This window comes from Rhipicephalus microplus, chromosome 9 (assembly GCF_043290135.1).
Source record: "Rhipicephalus microplus isolate Deutch F79 chromosome 9, USDA_Rmic, whole genome shotgun sequence".
NCBI lineage: Eukaryota > Metazoa > Arthropoda > Arachnida > Ixodida > Ixodidae > Rhipicephalus > Rhipicephalus microplus.
The window spans coordinates 127,668,061-127,691,169 of record NC_134708.1 but is presented as its reverse complement, the minus strand read 5'-3'; the positions used below and the strand labels follow the sequence as shown (position 1 = coordinate 127,691,169).

Here is a 23,109-nt window from a genome sequence, read left to right as displayed (position 1 = left end):
TCAGTGACATTGAGCTTATCTATCTATCTATCTATCTATCTATCTATCTATCTATCTATCTATCTATCTATCTATCTATCTATCTATCTATCTATCGATCTATCTATCTATCTATCTATCTATCTATCTATCTATCTATCTATCTATCTATCTATCTATCTATCTATCTATCTATCTATCTATCTATCTATCTATCTATCTATCTAGCGGCCTCCGACCTATAGCTCTCCTGGCCGTTTCGATAATGACATCAATAACAAACTTAGTATGGTATAGCATGAATGTATGATGAGCCTATTTGACTAGTCATAACATGGAAATCACAACATGGATGTCATGATTTACGTTTCATGGTCCTGCAGCTCTAGCGGTAGTTTCGTTCACATTGAATGTTGCAAAACTGGTATTGGATGACATTATTGCATGGCGAACACAAGTGACAGACCCTAACATAAAAATCACACCATGCGTGTCATGTAACAACATAACTACATGCCACGCTCATGATACGTTCGCAGTCATGTCGCTAGCGTCACATATACAAATTTGGGGTCACGGTACGTGAATGGATGACTAAGGTATGTAACTGGTGCAATCATGATAATCATGAGATGCGTGTCATATAGCAACATGACTACATACCACGCTCATGATGCGCTTGCGGCCGTTTCGCTGGCTTCACTTATACCAAATTTGGCATTACGGGACATGATTAGATGACGAAGGTATGATACTGGTGCAAACATGGTAAACATGAGATGCGTGTCATGTAACAACATGAGTACATGCTACGCTCATGATGTGCTCACGACCATTTCGCCAGCTTCACATGTACTAAACTTGATATTACGTGACTCATACGGACGACCTATGTAAATGACACATACAAACATGAAATCACAACATGCGTGTTATGTAACAACAGGACTACATGCCACATCATGATGCGCTCGCGGCCGTTTCGCTAGCTTCACACAAGCAAAATTTGGTATTACGTCACGTCAATGGATGATGAAGGTAAGTGTTTGGTGCAAACAGGATAAACATGAGATGTGTGTCATGTGAGAACATGACTACATGCCACATTCAATTACTTCAGACGCCGGTCCTGCCATAAACTCGCAGGCACGTGCCGCGCTGCGTTGCTTTGGCGCATGTGCGTTTCAGCGCATCCGGCGTCCCTTCATCACGAAAAAAAGGAAACGCAGTGTTGTCTGGGTAATGCATTGGCACAAAATGCAGCATGTCGCATTTCGCTTCGGTTGCCGTCGGGCCGTGCCGACGGACGCGGGTCGCGCCGGTCGCGCCTGGCGCCAGACTATAGAGTACTCGCGTTTTGCTAACGTAGCGTCGTTATTAGAGAGTTTTAGTACTGCGTACGCTGCGTACGTGGCGGCGTTGCGTACCTAAGGACGCCACGTTCTGCGTAGTGCGCATGCGCAGACCACAACGCGCACGTATTGCATTACGTACGCAGCCGCTACGTAAACACGCATGAGATCCGTGCGTGCGTACGTATGAGGTGATCGCGCCGCTCTCGAACAAGTTCATGGAAGCGCGAGACTTCGTTTCGCAAAATGGCGGCATCGAAGGCAAGCACCGACCGGCTCTGTGGCTCAAAATATGGCCATAATCTGGCTATAACACTTGGATTGGCTCACATTGGCTGTCGACAACACGTGCTTCTATTTTGATCTACCAGATGGCGCAACACGCTTCACGCTCGTTACGTACGCGGGTATTACGGCGTACTAAAAGCCGATTAGTGGCTAACGACGCCACGTAACGCAAGGCGCTTGCGTGATGCGTACGTAGCACCATTCCGCAGTACTAAAACTCTCTATTCCCGGCGTGCGCGCGCGTCAACGCTACATTTGAGTATGTTGGTGCCTTCATGATGCACTCGCGGCCCTTTCGCTAGCTCCACATATACCAAATTGGGCGTTAAGTGACGTCAACGGGTGACTAAAGTATATGACTGGTGCAAACATGATGCTCCTGATACGCGAGTAATGTAAGAATACGACAACATACCACGCTCACAGCGTGCTCGAGGCCGTTTCGCTAGCTCCAGATATACTAAATTTATTATAATGTAACGTCAATAGATCACGAAGATAAACAACACATCCAAACATGATAATCATGACACGAAAGTCATGTACCACATTAGAGAGTTTTAGTACTGCGGAATGGTGCTACGTACGCATCACGCAAGCGCCTTGCGTTACGTGGCGTCGTTTGCCACTAATCGGCTTTTAGTACGCCGTAGTACCCGCGTACGTAACGAGCGTGAAGCGTGTTGCGTCGTCTGGTAGATCAAAATAGAAGCACGTGTTGTTGACAGCCCATGTGAGCCAATCCAAGTGTTATAGCCAGATTATGGCCATATTTTAAGCCACAGAGCCTGTCGGTGCTTGCCTTCGATGCCGCCATTTTGCAAAACGAAGTCTCACGCTGTCGCGAACTTGTTCGAGAGCGGCGCGATCAGCTCATACGTACGCACGCACGCATCTCATGCGTGCGTACGTAGCGGCTGCGTACGTAACGCGATACGTGCGCGTTGTGGTCTGCGCATGCGCACTACGCAGAACGTGGCGTCCTTACGTACGCAACACCGCCACGTACGCAGCGTACGCAGTACTAAAACTCTCTATTATTTACCTCCACCTCGTAACTTTGTGCTGATTTAAAAATGACATCTCAACCTTCCTCATTCGTGTTTCGCGTATCATCCAATACTACTGCACGTGGGATCTGCCAATTTTGTTTGTTGTTGTGGGTGATATGTAGCCACTGAACTAGTTTTGTATATTGAATGACTGTACAGGAGTTTGTATCGTACGTTTCAGTGTTATGCGTGATGTTAAAGTGGGTCTAACACACTAGTAGTTCCGCCGTGCTGTGAAAATGTCTTGTTTGTTGTACGAAGCATTTTTCTGTTGTTGTTGTTGTTGTTGTTGCTGCTGCTGCTGTTGTTGTTGTTGTTGTTGTTGTTGTTGCTGTTCAGGTGCGAGCTTGCCTCTAAGTGGTAGAACAGCTTTTAGGTGTAGTAGATGTGTTGTGTTGGAATAAATTTGTTGATAAAATAGGGTTGCGTTTGTGATGTAAGTTCATTAAAAAATTTTTTCTTGGTGCGATCTGTGGAGATTAAGGTATACCTATAGCGCCGGGTCCGTCACTCTCTTTGAGTGTATCAGCGGGGCCTGAAGGGCGCATGGAGTGGGTCTCACGTGTTGGGGCAATCACCGTGTGGTGTGAATGTAAAAGACAATAGGCGCAGTACTATGCACGGTGCGTGTATCGTGTCAAGCTAATGCGAACTGACTGGCACTGTGGACTACAATCTGAGTGCGTTCTTCGTTGCTGTGCATTACAATAGTGTTTCCTTTCAGAGGACCACTTGAGCATTATGTACGTGTGTCGCTGTGTCTATTTTGCAAAAGGACGCGAATGTTCTTCTTTGAGATTGAAGCGAAAATCGCTTCCCGCATGTGCGCGCACCAAGGGAGAGTTCATTTTGAGTGATCTTTTGTTTTTGTTTTGTATCGCGTTTGTATCGTGTATCGGACATCGAGTATCTATTAACACTCTTCAGGAAGAAGGAGTTAGTATGAGGTAACCATTAGAGGCTTGTTGTGTGTAGCGCAAACAGTGCGGCTAATGCAGAGCCTGGAGCCAGTTCCCGACCCGTCCACTAACGAAGCTGATCGGTTCCGCGAAGGCGAACAGGGGAGACCTGCGCACGGGAAGTAAAGCAGACTCCTTCGTTCACACGGTTCACGACCGGAGCCGTCAAAGCCGCCCCGTTCGGGACTAGAAGGGGAAGGCTTACTCGGAAGAGCGTCTGGCAAGAAAAAAAGCAGGCCAGGCGCCGCCGTCTGAGTTTAAGTCATTATTTCACGTACGTGTGCTGAGAAGGCTGCAAGGACGCGACCACTGGGCTGACCATGGTTGCGGCACGGAGACCAGCATATCGTTTCCCGCTATAAGTCATTACCGAGTGTTGTTAGGATGTCGGGGAACCTCACTTTCGCATGCACACTTGGTAAGTGCACAGAGCCCAACGGTGTACTCGCCGCTCTTAAGGAGGCTTTTACGAAGCAACATTCAGTGAGAGAGCTGACGGGGCTCGTGAGAATGGCTACCGACGGAGGTCGGTCTGGTATAAGGGAGAGTATGACACGAGGATAGCCTATCCCCTCTCTTGTTGTATTCCGTAACGTGATATTTACCCATGCAGTGACTGTTCTAGAAGTGTTTTTGCCATTGCTTGTGTCGATGCGAGCCCAACGTGTGATTGGCTTCTGTGGAGACCCTTTCTTCAACCGAGGGTTGAAACGAGGATGTTTAAATCTGAAATGGGAGAGTGGAGGTTCGGGCTTCGACTCGGGCAGACGCCTGAGGCTGCAATAAAGCGTCTCTTCACCGGACTGCGGCTTTCCCTTCGCGCTGCCACCGTGCACTTGAGTTATCGAGGGGACCCATTCCGAACCTCAAACATTTTCCCTACTGAGCTAGTGTAGAAGCTGGTCGAGGAGAAAGCATTTCACTGCCTTCATCCAACATTTCAGAGTTTTTCAATATAAGAAAGTTCGTGATTTATATACACATACATGGCCGACCTGCAGGAACGTTTTAGGGAGGGACATCATGTGGTAACCATCTCCTCAGACATAACCCTGAATCAAAAACTTTATTTTCAAATCGGCCTCCACAATTTAATCTTTTTGGTCATCAGTACTGACATACGTTGGTATGTTTCACCGTAAATCGCATTTATAAATGATGCGTCTGCAAACTATGGGAGAGGTTCTCCTTGAATTGGTAACGTTTGCAGTCTACTCCCTATCCCGGCCCTTGTGGGACTAAACTGCTTGATTTCTGGTCGCTGGTTGAGGTGAGTTTTAAACCCCTGCTATCGAGGAAGAGCGAAGTGACTTTTTCTGCTTCTCCGCATGGGCACGCAACGCTGTTTCTTTTTTTCTTATTTTAACCTGTTCAAGTCTGGTGACCCCATTTTGAACCAGTGCTTCGAGCAAACATAGCTAATTCTTAAGCAAATACCATTGACGTTGAACTAGAATTTCTAGCGTGGAAAGCATTGTTTACTTAGGGTCAGTGCGATGGCGCTCCATGTCACCCATCTGTAACGCACGGCGTGTTTTTAAATCGCATTTCCCAGCAGACACCGCGCTTTTTGTGCTCGTAGCTTTTTCTTTTGTTTATACTGAGCCAACATGTGTGGAGCATAACTGCAGGGTGTCCAACAAAGGTGTGCCGATTTTCGTGCATGTATGCGTGGTAAATTGCGGTCAGCAGCTAGGTAACTAAGGTAAATTTCAATTGTTCAAGTCTAGTTAGTAGAGGAAATTAAGTATTGCCAGTTTTTCTTTTCATTGTTCATACAAAATAGTTTTTCCGCTTTTTTGTACGTTGAGGAGCAAGATAGCTAGGTGCGAAATGAATTCGCCTGGTATTTATTTTTAGGAACTAAGGTGGCTCTATATGAAGTTCTGGGTATAGCGCAAATTTTGTAGTACGCATTTATTTTCCCTTGCGTGATGCGTCCAATTTACAGCATTGTATATGCCAGCAAGACATAAAATAGTTAAGTTGTGAATGCGCATCTATTCTAGGAGCGGTGTTTCTCATTGAGGTGGTTAAATGGTGCTTGTATCGCGGCAACTCAGAAAGCTGCATTCTTACAAGATCGCATTGTGCAGAAAGAGCATGGACGTTCATAAGAGTTTCGAACTAATATTCTTGCTCCACAACAAAGGGGAACAAACAGCTTCAGCAAAGTGACCTATAACCTAATACTATAGTAATGATAATTAAGTTCAATCAGCAAAGGCCTTGGCAAGAAGCCTAGAGCGTTTAAAGTACAAGAAGACTGCTTCTCTGCGTAGAACTTTCATTGGCACTGTCTAGAAAATATCTTTTGCAAGCTACGGTGATTTGATTTCCATATGACTAGTGATCTGCTGTTTTTATTTCATATTTAAAGACTTACTGTGGAGCATGTGAGGAATGGAACTCGCTTCCCGAATCAATAGTACATCAACGTGACAATTCGAAATTCAGGCAGTTAGTATCAGCCCATTTAGCAAAATGAATTTGACCGACAACAGACACCTGTGCTCCACCGACTCACACAAAAAAGTGGAAGCTTACTTTTAAGCTGCTGCTTCTTCCAAGTGTATATTAAATATTTTGTACTGTACCTTTTTTATTCTTTCTTCTTTTGTAAATATTGTACCACTAAAGTTATATAACACCACTGCCCTCGACTCCGTAACAATGTATAACGAAACCACTCCTTATTGTAGATTCTGCTTACAAAATCAGCCCATCTATCATTTTGTAAACACGTACTATGATGTTTGTTTGTTTATTTGTTTCTTATTAGTTTTCTTTTTTTTCCTTTGTTTCGTGCTTGTCAAACCGCAATGCAAATACTTTGCAAACGCATGCGGAAACGCGTAGCATGCGTCATTTTTGTTTTTATTTTCAGTTTCGTAGCAATGCACAGAGCTAACATGCCTTTTTCCTTTGTAAATGTGACCTTGTATGCATATTTCGATGCTCCCCCCCCCTTATGCAATGCCCAACTCAGGGCCCTTAATGGACAATAAATGATGATGAGGATGTTCGAAACCTGCACCTAAATGCAGTTAAGCACAGTTTGCTGACCTCTTTGTGAGGGTCGATTTACAGACGTACGGTGATCACAGTATTCGCGAAAGCTGCTGTTAGCCAGCTGATTTGTTCGGAACCAGTGGCCAGCCATGGATGAACTTCTACGGGCTACGCAGAAAAAAAGAAAAAGAGGCGTATAGCTGAGAACACATGCGTGCTCACCGGCTCTCGAACAAAAGGCGTTCTGCTCAGGGAGGCTGCAGCTGTCGGCATATGGAAGGACGCTGTCTGGCATGTATTCAGCACCGTCAATTTTCTGGCTCAGCATACGACCTGCGTGTCGCGAAAAGTAAACGTCATCGTGAAACGAAAAAAGTATAATTTGTGAGTGATCGGCCTGTTGCAAAAAGAGTGATGAAAAAAAAACATCAGTCGCGTGATCACGTCCTTGTGGCGTCACTTGCTGACGTTATCAGATGACATCATAGCTGAGTAAAAGGTGAGCTAATGGCGAAGGCAGTGGAAAACCACCGTGGGTGCAGGCATCTCTCATATGGGGGAAGGACAGGGCCAATGCAGTTGAATGAAAGAAAAAAAAAGAAAGATTGCTTTCGCTTTCTTCCCGTCGTCTTCCGTGAGGTGCAGAGAGACCACGCGGTAGTCGCCGTTTGGCGTAACGCAGGCTTGCTGGAAAAAAATAATAAAAATAGAAAAGTTAGGAATGATGAAAAAAACAAAAAATCTTGAAACGAAGACAAAAGGGAGGTAAAACAAGGCTGCCTCATTAAAGCAAAGCTCCCCTTTTTTCGCTTCTCAAAAATTGTTGTTTATTTACATTTGTACATTACATGTATTTATTGCATTTGTTTACATAAATGCGGAGGTCGCAGATACAGTGCCTCGATGTTAGTGCCAGAGAAATACCCTGGTTCTAGCTTTGTCGGGTACACATCAGTGCTGATGTGGGCCTGATTCCGTCACAAGCGGTCCCCGGAAGACTTATTTTGATTTACAAACTATCTAACGGGCTTTAAGTCTCCGAAAACAATCACGGCAGCTGACTTTCCCTCTCCACAGCGGGAAGTTTGCGTTCGCAGTGCCGTGTGGAGGGTAAAGAAAGCTACTTAGAATTTAGTACAGTTACCGATCGTGGTTTTGGGACGTTAAACCCTACATATCAAAACAATTACCAATCGGATCAACAAGTTACATTGACCAAACCTTCTCATACATTACGAACTGACCCTACTTGTACTGTTACGATAGCAATTATACGGAAACTTCCGACAAATTTTCGCCGTCATCGTCATATGCCGGATATGTACGTTTATGTTCATGTATAGAAAAAGCACAAAGAAAAATGTCAGAAGAAGAAGCTCCTACCGGTTTCTTTACACGCCACATCGTGCACCTCCGCAATAAGACATAACTCTGATAATGTCAAGACAGTCAACCAACACATGATAGGTAATTTCAGTATTAGAATTTGCTTAAGTAAGCCAGGGTGCACTGAGAAATATGTCCTGAAAGGTTTGCGTCGTGCTTTGACGAGAAGATTGGTGTGCGGGGCCAATTTATTTGTGATCAATTTCTATTTGGTGTTCTTGATGAGATCTATTTGGTGTTGTTTTTATTGTTGTTGAGTTCACATTGCTAATTGTTTGCCACTGCTGTCGTGCTAAAAGGTGGCTGTGGGCCTTTGTCAAGCTGCCTCTTTTGGAGAGCAGCTTTTACCTGCAGCTGTCCTTCATCAAACTAGTGGTGAAAAATAAACATCATCGTTATTATTATTATTTATTTACAATACTGCTAGCCCTTGCGGGCTGTAGCAGGGGTGGGAGGTGAACAGGTTAACAATACACAAACAATGTTAGGCAAAAAACAAGTCCAGCCGTCGTTGAAAATCCTGTGAGGATCTACATCCTGTAAGTACCTCGGGAGGAAGCGCAAAAGTTTATTTACAGAAAGGCAGAGAGGTCGGCCTCAGCGATAGCTCGCTCTAGCCTGCTACTCTACACTGGGGAAAGGGAAAGGGAAAAGTAAAGATTAATGGATGACGATGGTGAGATAGAGAGGTAAGTATGTAGTGTTCTTTCTAGCTGAGACACATTTTATAGCCACGCATATAGTCCAGTTGTTTCCAAAAAGATTATAACTGCTCTTGTGACCGCAGTTGCACTGTTGGTGTCTGGCCAAGGGCCCAACACGGTCCCATCAATTAATGACCTACTGCGATATACTTCAGTAGAAGAAATCAGTGTTTGTTGTTCACGTGCGTATGCTGGGCAGACACAAAATATGTGCTCAAGCGTTTCTGGCACATCACAGTGTTCACAATTAGGACCAGTGTCACTGCGACCAATGATATGTGCGTAACGTCTTGTATACGCCACACCTAGACGGCTGCGGTAGATCATACTTGTGAGTTGCCGTTTCAATTTAGAAGGCCTGCGGAACCTCATTTCTGGGTCCCATTTGTAGAGTCGCTGGTGTCGCCGTTCCGGTTTGGTCCAGTGCTGAAGTGTGCAGCTGCGCATCACGCAGCGAAGCAGGGCGTTCGTGTCAGCTCGTGAAAACGCAATGTGTACTTCAGCGGTACTGCTTAAGGCATTTTAGCTTCAGAGTCTGCCTCTTCGTTCAATCTAACTATGGTGGGTTTTGTGTTGAGATACCCAGACACCATCGAACTTCCTTCCAGTGAAAGAGAGGTCATGGGAGAAAGAATAATGGAATTCCTGTCGTGAGTTGGTTTACCGCGCGAAACTTTAAGTGACTGCGGGACAAGTTTCATGCTGTCAGTCATGAAAAAGTTCAGCCGACTACAATCAAGGAATTACCGACAACCACGAATCACCCGATGGCAAAGCTATCAGTGAAGCAATTCAGTGGGATGCTGAAGTGCATGCTTCTTCAAATGTGTCAGGAAAGCCCGAAGAATTGGTACTGCTACCTCGCCCCCCCCTTTTTCGCGTATTGGGAGATACCCCAAAGAAGTACCGCGTACTTTCCATTCAAGTTACTCTACGGCAAATACGTTCACGGCCCATTGACTATTTCGAGAGACTTGTGGAATAACCCTAAGTTGGATGACTTAGGATGATAACCCTAAGTTGAATAACCCTAAGCATGGTTTACGCCGTGCTGTTAGCACGGTAAATCAACTAGTGGAATTCACTCATAACATCGCTGAAGCACAAGGTCTTGGTACACAAGTTGATGCAATTTTTATTAGTCTGCACTAAGCTTTTGACACTGTCGTGCTTCATAAACTACTATATAGGCTAAACACTATTCAAAATAATCCTAAACTAGTAGACTGGATTGCTTTTTTTCTGTCAGATCACTCCCAACGTACACTAAAACGCGTCTGCCTTCCAGTTGGTGATGTATCCCCAGGCGTGCTGCAGGGTACAATCCTTGGCCCTCTTCTCTTTCTACTTCACAATAATGACTTGCTATAATTCATAACAACCGACATGCATCTCTATGCCAATGACTGCGTTCTTTACCACACTATTAACTCTACTGGAGACCACACAATTCTTAATGACGAGTTCTCTCACTTTTGCTCATTGTACAATGCCTTCACGAGAACTATTTCAATGGCATTCACTAGGCGTTCAGCTCCCTTAGTTTTCACGTACTCTTTCAATACTTGTTTTTTACTCAAAGTACCCAAGTACAGGTATCTACGACTTATTTACTGACAATCTATCATGAAGCATACATATTCCAACAATATGTAAAATATCAATTAAAAACTGGTCTATCTCCAGCGCACCGTTCCAGTAGCTCCTCACGAAACCGTACTGCTCGCCTGCAAAACACTAATCTGTCCAGCCTTAGAATATGCATCCAGTGTTTTGAGTTCGTTTCATAACAAGAATATTACTAGGATTGACTTGCTTATCTACCATCACTTTCATAGGGACTTTTCACCCTCTTCCGAACCTTCTAATCTAAGTCCAAACGCTCTGGCAACACTGCGTCACAAGTAAAGCTTTGTGTTCATGCATGCCTTGATTGAGGTTCACCTTCTGCCCAATTGAACCAGTACTTCCACTTTGCTCAACCTTCATGCTCTCGTAGCTCGCATATTCTTACTATTTTGCCGTTTAAATCTAGAACGGACTTGTTCAAATATAGTTACTTTCCTGCAACAGTTGTGCGTTGAAATGTTTTGCCTGGGTTTGTTCGTGTTTTGTCTATGACCGATTTTTGTCTGCGCTTGACATGTGATGTTATACGACCACTCCTGCCATAGCCCATGATGAGCTGCGGTATGTGTAAATAAATAAATGTATTCTGTAAAAGTGGCACGTATAAGAATTTATTCTTCCTCCAGCACACTGAGTGCCTGTAATCGGTTACCCACTGACATTGTTAAAATAATTTAAAATGCCACGTTCGCTAAGTGCTCTAAGATTTCGTTGCATAGATATAACCATGTTGTGTGTGAAAGAGAGAAATATTTATTTAAGGGCTGCAGGTGTTTTTCTGGCTTTTAATGTTGTGATCTAAAAGTATAGTCGTGATCATGATGTGGTGTTTTTCCATGTAACCTGTAAATTGCATTGTGTACTTTATGGAGCACCCCCCCCCCCACACACAGTTATGTGTAAGAAGGCGCTGTGGGTATTCGGTAATTGTATAGATAGTAGGTGAACATTGTAGCGAACAGGATGATAATTGGCAAGCAAAGTGTGCAGATTCCGGCAGTAAGCTTATGAAAGTAGTGACAACGTTTGCATGCAGTATTCGCAATGTTCATAGACTGTCGCCCTACCTAGCGAAATTCACGAGCACCCTGTCGAGGATGATCAGTAGGCAGACCCTCCTGACGCCCCCTTGTTTGGTGGTGCTAGCTTCGGTGTTAACGCGTAAGGAAGAAATAAACACAAACTAATTTGTATGTTTCGGGTAACAGTGAATATATCGGACAGTCTGTGACACGATAAATGTGATTTGTTCTTGTGAGACAGGGAGTTTTCGTGAAAAAACTCTGCCACTCACGCTTTCGATTATAACCCGCAGAGAACACATATCAGCTACGCGAGATTTTCTGCAGCCACGTTGGATGGGTGAATGTTATCTCTAGCCTTTGCAGCTGAAAACTTGCTCTGTTATACGTGAGTATAGCAATCGTCAGTGTTTTTGTACGGGAAAAGTTTCGCAGGCTCGCGATTTGCGCTTCCAAGCCTTGGCCTACGCTGCGCTGCTTGTTTATTTTTTGCGTTCGTTGATAGATGGCACTAGACTGCAAGCGATTCCTTTCTTGCCTCGTATCTGACGGAAACATTCTTCACACCCCCCGATAAACATGATGAGTGACGCGGAATTGGTGTTTTGCGTGGTGAATGACGCGTTCTGGATGCTATCGAAGTCGTTCAGCGGGGAGAATTCCTCAGATTTCTTTCAGCAGTGATGTTTAAAGAAACCGTCTTGACGTCGGGGATTTGTCACTGGACCTAAAACGGACCGAGTCTGACAGCGACGATGAACGATGAGCTGCTAGCTCACGAGCAGCGAGTTGCACTTCACGTCTCGTCGTGCGTTAATATTTTTTCACGCCCTTACGTCACTTTGATTATATTTGTTGTACAATATCCTTCAGCGAACTATAAATAGGAGCATAGTTTTTCTTGTTAAATGCATGTAGCCAAATTACAGTGGATATTACAATGCGCCACATGCTGTCGACACGCTCGAGCTCAACTGGTGAAGCGCAATGGCTAGAGCAAATAAATACGCAGTTACGACTGCAGTGTACGCTAATTTCTCCTGCATTTCTGCAGTGCCATCCCAGTGACGTTGTTGTTCCCCGAATTTCGACAACTTTGACGCTGCGAAAAGCGTACACAAAGTATTTCTTTCGATAGTATTGTTTCAATCACACTCATAAAACCTGCAACATCCAAGTTCAGTGAATTGTGCACTGTTGTAGTCTGATCATGGTTGTGTCACAAGCGCTACCTAATGTAAAGGTAAATGCTTTTGCTCTGTTGAAGAAGCCGCTAAATGATGCTTACAGCGCGAGTAATGCCGATTGGTGACGACGGCGTAATATGTTTGCAAATCATCGCTACGTTGAACATTCAGTCTTGTGCAAGCGCAACAGTGCGCTACTCGCCAGTGTCCCACTACTACGACAAATTCACCAGGCAGGCTCGGCACAATTTATCCCGGAGTGCCATTCAGTTCATACGTGAGTTCTAGTTCACGCAGTTCTTGTAACACGCACAGGACTACGCAAAACATCATTGATACACGGTCGATCAGCTGACACCGCCACCCCTAGCACTGCTACAAGAAATGAAGTAGCGAACATTCAGTAGTTCCTATCGTTTGGGAAAGTACTTCGGTTCGATAGGCATTAACTTTACGATCAAGAGTTCATCCCGTGTAAACGCCACGGGGAGTGTGTTCGTGCGTCCTATTTTTTTTCTATGCAAGTTCACGGGTTGATAATCTTCCGCAGCCATCTTGAATTGCACGGCGCGCCACCTATAGGCCGTGGGCATTGCGCATACAGCCTAGCCTCTGAACGAAGTGTCTGGTAGCCCAGTGGGATTAGGAAACTGTTTTAGTCACTTACATGCACAGGGAGTGAGGATTCATTACAGGTATGCCTTCATTACGGTACCACACGTCCAAATCTAGCATTGACAACAGCCACGGTTACGAGGGGTCTTCCTATCCCCAGTTTGGGAGGACAAGTATAATTAATATTTATGACGTTAAGAAAAATAACAGTGGTAGCAGCTTTACGCTTGCATATTACATACAGCTGCTACTTTTAGCAGCATACGTACCACCTTGGAATTGTCGCAAAGCGTTCATTGTTTGGCTGTTGTATCCGTAAACTTGAGATAGGTCGGCATACGAGGTCTGCTGGTTCATTTGGTACAGTGGCCCTGCAACATAAAAGCGAATTAAATAAAATAAAAAACAGTTCAAACGTACCTACGCAAGTCCGTTTACAGCCATATGTAGGGCACGTTGGCCTTTGGCAGTAATAAACTTTGCTTGAACTGCAAAGAGTGTGGAGATATCCTAGAATTCCTATTTTCAGCATCTTTCACCTTGGTCTGCGGCTGCTCTTTAACGAGTTTTATGAGTATTCAGGTGACTCGCGTAATAAAAATATCAGGCGAGAATGAAGGTTAGTCAGTTGGCGCATCACTGTGTCGTCTCTCGTTTTTTTTTTCTTACTCTGCAGCGCATCACAAGCTTGAACACCGGTGCAATTCTACGCAGTACAGAACGTTGCTATTTAGAAGCTTCCTTCTCTCGTATACTACAAGTCATAGTCATGTGACTGATCGATACTATGGGATGAGTCTAAGCCAGCGCTAAAGTGATCGAATGGGAGTTGGGCGGTAGCATACAGCACGCTTTTTACCGAGAGCTTGAATGTAACTGTAACAAAGTATTGTTTATCTTGTTTTTTTCTGTTTCGAGGCTTACAAGTACGTTATTATTAACTCCATTTCATTCGTAATTATTTCTCCATCCAGCTTGCTCGTAGAATATGTGTGAGTTATTGTTGACATCACTAGCATGGAACACTACACCTCATCAATCTGTTCACACACTGTTTCATGCCGGAGAACAGCAAGGCGATGAAGTATAAAATGAAAGCAATTGCTCAAGTGAAAAGAAATGTGTTCGTCCTTACCTGACTGCAATTTCAGTACGTTAGAAGGAGTGTATTACTGCGATGGTATTGGGAAACAAAAAAAATGCATATCAGGGGATTGGATTTTTAAGTTCCAGTGAAGTCCATATTAAGTACTGAAAACCCCTCTATAGAGCTTTTCAATATTATGAAAAGGGCTTCAGCTTAGTAGAGACGCGGGCAGTCTTGCAAGTGTCAAGTCACGAAGGTACGCTACAAACAAGTAGGCAATACCTTAGCCGACATCTACAAAAAGTCCACCAGTACCTTGATTCTTCGCGAGGATATCAAAACAATTGAAACAGAGAAAGCGGTCAAACAAAGAAATGCAATCTCTTTCCTATTTTTCACTGCCTTCTTAGCAGAAACATTCAAAAGACTGCTTCGGGAAATAACCTTCGACGGTGTGCATCTCAGATGCCTAAAATAAACAGTGAAGTCTGAATTGATAATGATGAATTGATCGAAGAGGTATTCAGAAAAATCTATTAAAGCAGGGCTAAGCAGGAGCATGTCTACGTAATGCCTAATATACTAGCAAAACATACACTGTTATAGAATGTCAAGAAACCACTGCACTCCTTCTAAAGCATGCACACCTGTGTCTTAATAAACAACGAAGCTTACTCGGGAGAAAAATCCCCGTTCAATAGGGATGAGTCAGATAGCCTACAGATGCCCATGTCGTGACAAGTAATCTGTCGCTGTTCCTTGATCGAAAAGCATGTAATCATTGCACATGGCTAGTTGTATAGCACTTGCGACCGGAAATTGGAGTAAAACAAATACACTATCGAAAATTTATGAATCGCCAGAAACTGTTTCTTGTCGTTTAGGATCGCATTGTCGAAAATGTGAGTGCGTTCCACGCTTTCAAGGTACGGCAATGCTTAGCCCTTTATCAAAGCAGATGACTTTATTAATAATCGCAGCTGCACGCATAAAAAACAGAAGAGTGTATCTGTAAACATGGCCTCCCTAGCACTGACTGAGAAAGAAAATCATTTTCTGTTTGCAACAAGTGGACTTGTGCAGGAGATTGTTGAATAGTGTTCTTTGTGTGTTTATGCAGATGCTATATACTGCTTGCACTTCTGCAAAAAAAGAATCAGACAGCGCTCGCGTGTGCTTCACTTCCGTTCCCATATTGTTGCACTATTTTATTGTTACACTGTCTCAGCGAAAGTCCTACAAAGTTTCAATGTCAAGTCTGAAAGTTATCCAAATTGCTAAGCACATCAGCAGTAAGTTGAAGAGCGAATTGCGAGAAATCTCTCGGAGGTTTTCCTTTTACATACTACGTACTGAGCCTGCTCCGGATCTCTTCCCTGCTACATTTTTGGCTGTGAGCACTTATCAGTGAGCTCTTGAGTCTCTTAAAGCATCCTAACCATAACACTATTAATTTATGTTAAAAGGCTAATATTTTATTACGAAGTGTGATGCTACATAATAAAGCTTTAGGTAATGTACCACACAAACCTAATTACCCTAATTATTTGAATAAAAAGGAGCTATCACCATGTGTTTAACATGTTCTTAAGATATTGCACAGTCGCCATTCTGCGCTCTTCGCGATATAGCACTGCACAGAGCGCAAACGTGTGCAGGCTGATGAAGAAGCTGCAGTACACAGCAGCACAACAATGTGGTCATCACCTTTCTCCACTTAGTTGCGTATCAACGCGCGTGCAAGAATCGCATTTTCGTACCTTTCGGAGAACGAGTTGAGCTTTTAACCGGTACGGTTGCTTTTTTTCGCTCCTTCTCATGTGTTTTTTTACGCTTGCTCTGCACTTCTAGCCTACATCACTTCTAAGGGATACTGAGTCATGGGCTCGCCTCTACCCTGGTACCAGGCTACAGTCAACCAAAACCTCTACGTTGACGTCCACCCGAAGCGTCAAAAACTTCCGTTAGAGTGAGACGACAAGCAGCCTAGTCGTCCACTAATCAACAAAACTAGCCTTCGGCGAATGCGAGAAAGAGAGCTCTACTAGGGCGAAGCCAACCTGTGCAAAAGCATCAGCAACGGCGAGGCGTAAGCAAGAGGCATTCAAGCTAGCTGCCCTCAAGACAGTGAGCTAGAAGCGATTGAAACCCAAGGTTATGAAACTCGACACGCAAACCCTCACTCGGCAAGCGGAATCGGCGACTTCTGTCACCACCACAAGACCCATCCCAAACCACTCCGACGTGGCGGATCAATCGCCACCATCGCCCACTGGCGCGCAAGAGGAGAGCTCCACCCAGGTCCCCCATTCCCAATTTGACTCAACAAAAACCAACGCCTCTTCCGTCTATAGCTTCTCTTGGGAGCACCACACGCCTGCCTCGTCATCCGCCACATCGGATATGGTGAGCACACAAAAAGAAGCCACTCTGCGCTTCTCCATCCCCTCACTGACTCTCTGTCTCTCTAGCTGGTGACCTAAAACAACACAAAGTTGGTGCTTGAGCTAGTAGCCGCCCCTTGTTCAAGAACAGTGAGGAAACGCAGCGGCAAAATCATCAACAGACCGGTGGGGAAGAAGGTATACTTTCTCATTGAGTCCCCGGTTGCTATCCCGGCGTTTCTCTCTGAATTCACTGCTACTCGACACGTCCGCATCAACTTTCAACGCAACCCTGTTGTCGCGGAAGTGACATCTTCAGCGGATACTTCGAAAATTTTTGGAGCTCGGAGGATCTGCTGCATTGACAACAGGTGCAGGCTCCTCGTGCACAACACTTGCGTTGGAATTGTCTATGAAATTGACATCGAGTCGGACGCCTATGACATCGCGACCAACATCACCTCAGCCACCCAGGTCGTCTCGTGTGTGCACCGTGGCAGGTGCATCACTATTATTCTTGAGAGAACCGCCATACCAACGGAATTGCTCCACTTCAAGCTGCGCAGCCCACTACGTTCGCGCCTGCCTCTGCCCCTGCAGTGCGCCCAGTGTGGCCGATTTTGCCTACTACGAGTCTGCCTCCGTTGCGGTGGCAGTCGCATAAACACGAACGCTTGATTGACTTATATGCGGGATTCAACGTCCCAAAACTCCCATATGATTATGAGAGACACCGTAGTGGAGCCCTCCGCAAATTTCTACCACCCAGGGTTCTTTAACGTGCACCCAAATTTAAGCACACCGGCCTACAACATTTTCGCCTCTATCTAAAATGCAGCCGCCCCAGCCGGAATTTCATCTCGCGACTTGGGGGTCAGGAGCTGAGTACCTTAGCCCCTAGACAACTGCAGCGGGGCAGCCACATGAACAGAGGGTACTTTTTAGAGCACCCTCGTTGCATTACCTGCAGCGGCAAACATACAGCGAACGAGCCGCGCTGACCTCCCTGCACTCGCCAGTGCTCGGATTGTGTGCTGCAGCCTCCTCGCTCACGACGCCATCACACCTTCAGATTGGCCCTCTGAAGCAGCGATACTACCAGGGTCAAGTGGACTTACTAGGCCAGTTTGAAAGCCCTCCCCCTCTCTGTTGTCCGCGTTAAATCGTGCGCATCTCTGTTCCCTCTGATTTCTCGTCGGATTCGCCGGTCCACTGTGTGTGCACGCGAGTGTTCATGCGTCGGTGTGGGAAACAAGTCAAATGCTTTTAGCGGTGAAGCTCCTTAAGGCGTGGGTGTGTTTTCACCTGTATGTATGCACGTATGTAGTAACCACCTCACAGCATATCCACGGAGTGAATTTTCACAAGTGGGTTAAGCTTTGGAACGTTTTTTCGGCTAACCGTGATTCATTCGCTGGCCGTGTCCGTCCGTCGTCTGTCTGTCAGTTTGACGCAGGACGGACGGACGCATGGACGCACGGACGGATGGATGAATGGAAGCAAGAACGAATGGACGGACGGAAGCCTGGACGAAAAGCCGAACGCTTCCTCCCGCTCATCATCGTGACTCCGCGGATATGCTGTGATATTTTTTGTATCCTTTTCAACTCTTATTCCCATCTATATTTTTCACTCCCATCCGCCATCCCACGCGTGGTGTTGCTCAAGGGACGAGAAGTCACGTAACACCAAATTTGGTTTATGTGAAGCTAGCCGAACGGCTGAGAGCGCACAATGAGTGTTGCATGAAGTCATGTTGGACATGTGACGCATGTCAAGACTTTAATTTCAGGGTCTGTCACATGTGTTATTATGCAGTCATTTTCACCATACCAGTTTCGCAACGTCATGTGAACGAAACTACCGCAAGAGCAGCAAGAACATGAAATAAATTATGACATTCATCACATACGTGTCATGATTTTCATGTTACGACTAGTCCTTTACGCTCGCAATACATTCGTGTAATGCCATACCGATTTTCTTATAGATTTCATCATCGAAAGGGCCAGGAGAGCTAATAGATAGATAGATAGATAGATAGATAGATAGATAGATAGATAGATAGATAGATAGATAGATAGATAGATAGATAGATAGATAGATAGATAGATAGATAGATAGATTTTAAGTCGGTGAAGTTCACAAAGAAGTGTTTACCATTTAAAATGGTGATATCATACACAATATATATACAGATTTTTCACTAAGACCATGAAGAACGGCGTCTACTATACCTTCCAGCTCCGCTGGAACATTGCATACACCGAAAGGCCTTACATGGAATTCATAGACGCTATCGAGTATTGTAATGACCGTATTGTCCTTGTACGCTTCCTGCAAAACAATACCCTAAGCTGAGATCGAAGCTTGAGAAATATTCAGCGCCCTGGAGGGAGTCAAGCGCTTCTTCGATTCATGGGATCGGATATACATCTTTGCGCGTGAGAATATTTAGTGCTCGTTAATCGACGCAATATTGTAGTGAGCAGCCCTTCTTCCGAACCAGAACAATGGCCAATGACCAAGAACTCGACGATGGCCGAATGACGACACGTTTCTGCATGTCAGTGACGTTTTCCTCGATGGTTTTGCGCTCCGCGCCAGGCACTCGGTAGGGGTGGCGGCTTAGAATGGAATTGCCCCCGGTTTTAATGCAGTGCTTTGCAATAAACGTGTGCCCTAAAAGGTTGGGGGTAGACGTCGAAGGAAGTACTGTGTTTTTGAAGTAGTGTCAAAAGATCTTCCTTTTGTGCCACCGAGAGATCGGGATTTATTGTGAAAATTGAATCAGTGGTTGTCGCATGGCCTTCGTCGACAATAGGTGAGACTGGTACATTGTAATGAAGGAGAATAAGGGCAAAAGGTTCGGTGTCAACAAAGCAGGCCGACCGGGTACCTTGACGTAGAAGTGGCGAAGATACAGTTAAGGACAGTGATGAACGCTCGGCTGTAACTAAACCTGACCAAGCCAGGTGCAATTAGTATCCCACCGCAAATTGCGCGATCACATAGAGCGAGAAAGACATCCCCATCAATGATCGCGTCATATGTTAACGTCAAGGAATTCTCGTGGCCAGGTGGAAGTGGAATGGAATAATCGACCGCCATGACTAAATGCGCTTGGGCAGTATCATCATCCCATGAAAATTCCGTAGACGTTTGATGGACTAGCCGCTGATAGCAAAATATCACGATCAACGCTGGAGAAAGTTTCATCTCAATTGTGCTTGTGAACAGGACGGCAGCACTAGAAACAGAATATGATGAAGGATGCCATCGATCAAAAATGTTGGCAGATCTCACGTACAGTAGGAATCGATGATATTCGGAGCACGATTGAGGCTGGTTCATATGTCTCTTTAAAACATGATACGAGGCGGACGTGTATTATGCTGTAAATGACTTACATAGCGTGATTATGATGTTTGAAAGTGTCATTAACCTTCGTTGTCATCCCACCTCCAATGATATCAAATTTGGTATATGTAGAGCGGGCAAAACGGCCTCGGACACGCTATGAGTGTCGCATGCAGTCATGTTTTACATGACACGGATGCCATGAATACCATGTTTGGACGTGTCATTTACAATTGTCGTCCATTCACGTCACGTGATACGAAATGTAGTATTTGTGGACCTAGCAGAACGGCCACGAGTGCGATATGAGCGTAGCATGTGCTCATGTTTTACGTGACACGGATCTCATGATTGTCAAATTTGGACGTGTAATTTACCTTCGTCATTCAATAACATCACGCGTATTACGAAATTTGGTGTACGTGAAGCTAGCGAGATCTGCCGCAGTCATTTAGTGGTTAAGGTACTCGGCTGCTCACCCGCAGATTGCGGCATTGAATCGCGGCTGCGGCACCTGCATTGTCAATGGAGGTGCAAGTGCTCTAGCTCATGTGCTCAGATTGGGTGCACGTTAAGGAAACCCAGATGGTCGAAATTTCCGGAGCCCTCCACACTGCATCTATTATAATCATATGGTAGTTTCGGGACGTTAAACCCTACACATCAATGAATCATACGTGAAGCTAGCAAAATGATGGTCAGTGCATAACAAGGGCAGCGCTTAGTCGTGCTCTTACAAGACACGCTTGGCATTATAATCGTGTTTTCACCAGTTTGTCCCTCATGTACGTCATGTAATACCGAATTTCATATATGTGAAGCTGGCGAAACTACCGTGAGCGCACTATGAACGTATGGCCTGCAATTATGACTTACATGAAATGGGCGAAATTATTTCCACTTTAGTGTCAGTCAGTTGTGTTCACCATGCATTCATGTCATACCATACACGTCTTGCAACATGTCACGTGAACAAAACCGAAAGAAGAGCAGCAAGACCAAAATAGGTAAATCATGACAATACTGACATACGTGTCATGATTTTCATGTTATTACTACACCCTAATGTTCGTTGTACAGTCATGTTATGCCACATCAATTTTGCTTTGAATACGATTATTGAAACGGCTAAGAGAGCCAGAAGTCGTTGGTGGCTAGATAGATAGATAGATAGATGGATTGATATACAGATAGATAGATAGATAGATAGATAGATAGATAGATAGATAGATAGATAGATAGATAGATAGATAGATAGATAGATAGATAGATAGATAGATAGTTAGATAGATAGATAGATAGATAGATAGATAGATAGATAGATAGATAGATAGATAGATAGATAGATAGATAGATAGATAGATAGATAGATAGATAGATAGATAGTGTGGCGTGTAAATATCGCAAAAACGTCGACGCGGACTACCGAGCACTGAGGGACAAAGAAGAGCGCGGTGGCACGGTGGCACGAGGCGCGCTCGCAGTGTTCGGGCCAAGGCGTGCCATTCCGAGCGCTCGGACGAGCGAGTTGTTCTACAGGGCGAGACGCGGGCGTGTGCACGGATGATCACGGAGCGGGGCGAGGTCCAGGGTGGCCGAGGATCCAGGTGCCAGGGGAGTTGCTGGCTGAATCGAGGATCGCCGAGCGGTGCCGAGCCGTACCGAGCGACGCGCCAGACTCGAACGCGGACCACGAGCTCACGAGCTGTTAACCCGAGGGTACCTGGCTGTGTTCTGGCGAAGGCGAGGAACGCTGGTGACTCAGCTGCCGTACCGAAGCTGTGGCAAGCTGCATTTCAGCACGGCGCAGAGGGTGCTGTGCTGGCCAGAATCCGCACGTGCAACAGCTACGTCCGGGGCGGTGATCAAGAGCTCGGAAACAAGTTCTGAGGTTGCGCTGGTCCAGGCATCTCCTAGACGTGCTCGAGAGGCGTGAGTCCACGGGACTGTTCTTCCTCATGTGCCGTGGTGGTCGTCCCGACGGCGTCCACATCACAGACTTTTTTTATTCTTTCTTTTGTATATAAACGTTTGAACACGTCTCCCTGTCTGTTTTCTGCGCTGCTGCACAGTAGTGGAAGTGCTCGAACCGTCCTAAACATCACAATTTTTTGGCGTCCGCGACAGGGCAAAGCTCTAGCTTGTCCTGTCGCACTTCTCTTTTGTGCAGTGTGCGGAAATGGATCGGGAGAAGTATATTCTGATTGGCAAGGAACTTGGCTTGTCGGGTAACGAACTGAAGGAGTGGATTGAAGAGCAGCAGAAAAAAGAGCGTGACAGATGAGCTGAGGATAGGGACGCATCGCGAATAGCGCACGAACAGGAGATTGCTCGTCTGGCAGCGGAAGAAAGTCTGCTGGAGGCTAAGTGTCGTCTTGCTGAGCGCACGGCTGGGACAGTTGGAACCGGTGGAGAGAGCATGGAAGCCAGCAGCGAAGCGTTCAGGAGCCCCCACAAGCTTATTTCTCCCTAAAACGAGGGCCGCGACAAACACGACGCGTACATTCAGCGCTTCGAGCGGGTAGCCACGAGTCAGGGATGGCCTGGCGACATGTGGGCGCTCTCATTAAGCTTATGCCTCTCAGGTGAAGTCTTGAGTATTGTAGGATGTATGGCTGCGAAGGATGCTACAAACTACGAAAAGCTGAAGCAAACCTTGTTGCAAAGATTCCGGTACACCGAAGAGAGATATCGGCAAATGTTCCGTGAAGTTAAGCCGGAGAATTCTGAGACAGGGCGACAATTTGCTGGTCGGCTGCTTGGCTACTTCGATCATTGACAGCAGATGGCGAAAACAGAAAAAAAGGCATGGCGCATTGAGAGATAGCATTGTGTCCAAACAGTTCTTGCTAAGATGCGATGAGAAACTCGCCATTTTCTTGAAAGAGCAAGGATGCCGAACGCTCGATCAGCTAGCGGAAACGGCTGACCATTATCTGGAGGCGCAAGGCCTGACAAATATTGCGAAAGAGAAACAGGAAAGACCAAGCGAAAAAGCAGAAGTGGCGAGCAAGAGCCACGATAAAGAGGAAGGAAAAGCAAAAAAGAAATGCTTTTTATGTGGCAAGCAAGGTCATCGCGCTGCAGACTGTT

The 23,109-nt window shown here is 45.4% G+C and overlaps 1 protein-coding gene across 1 annotated transcript in view; it reads right to left on the bottom strand.

Moving 5' to 3' along the window:
• Positions 1-23,109, bottom strand: part of LOC142771455 (peroxidase-like) — a 272,747-nt gene that overhangs the window by 237,618 nt on the left and 12,020 nt on the right. Inside the window, exons 2-3 of the mRNA XM_075872922.1 lie at positions 13,455-13,556; positions 6,865-6,975 (exon numbers count right to left, since the gene is read on the bottom strand). Coding sequence (XP_075729037.1) covers positions 6,865-6,975; positions 13,455-13,556 — 213 coding nt within the window. The remainder of the gene's footprint in view (positions 1-6,864; positions 6,976-13,454; positions 13,557-23,109) is intronic.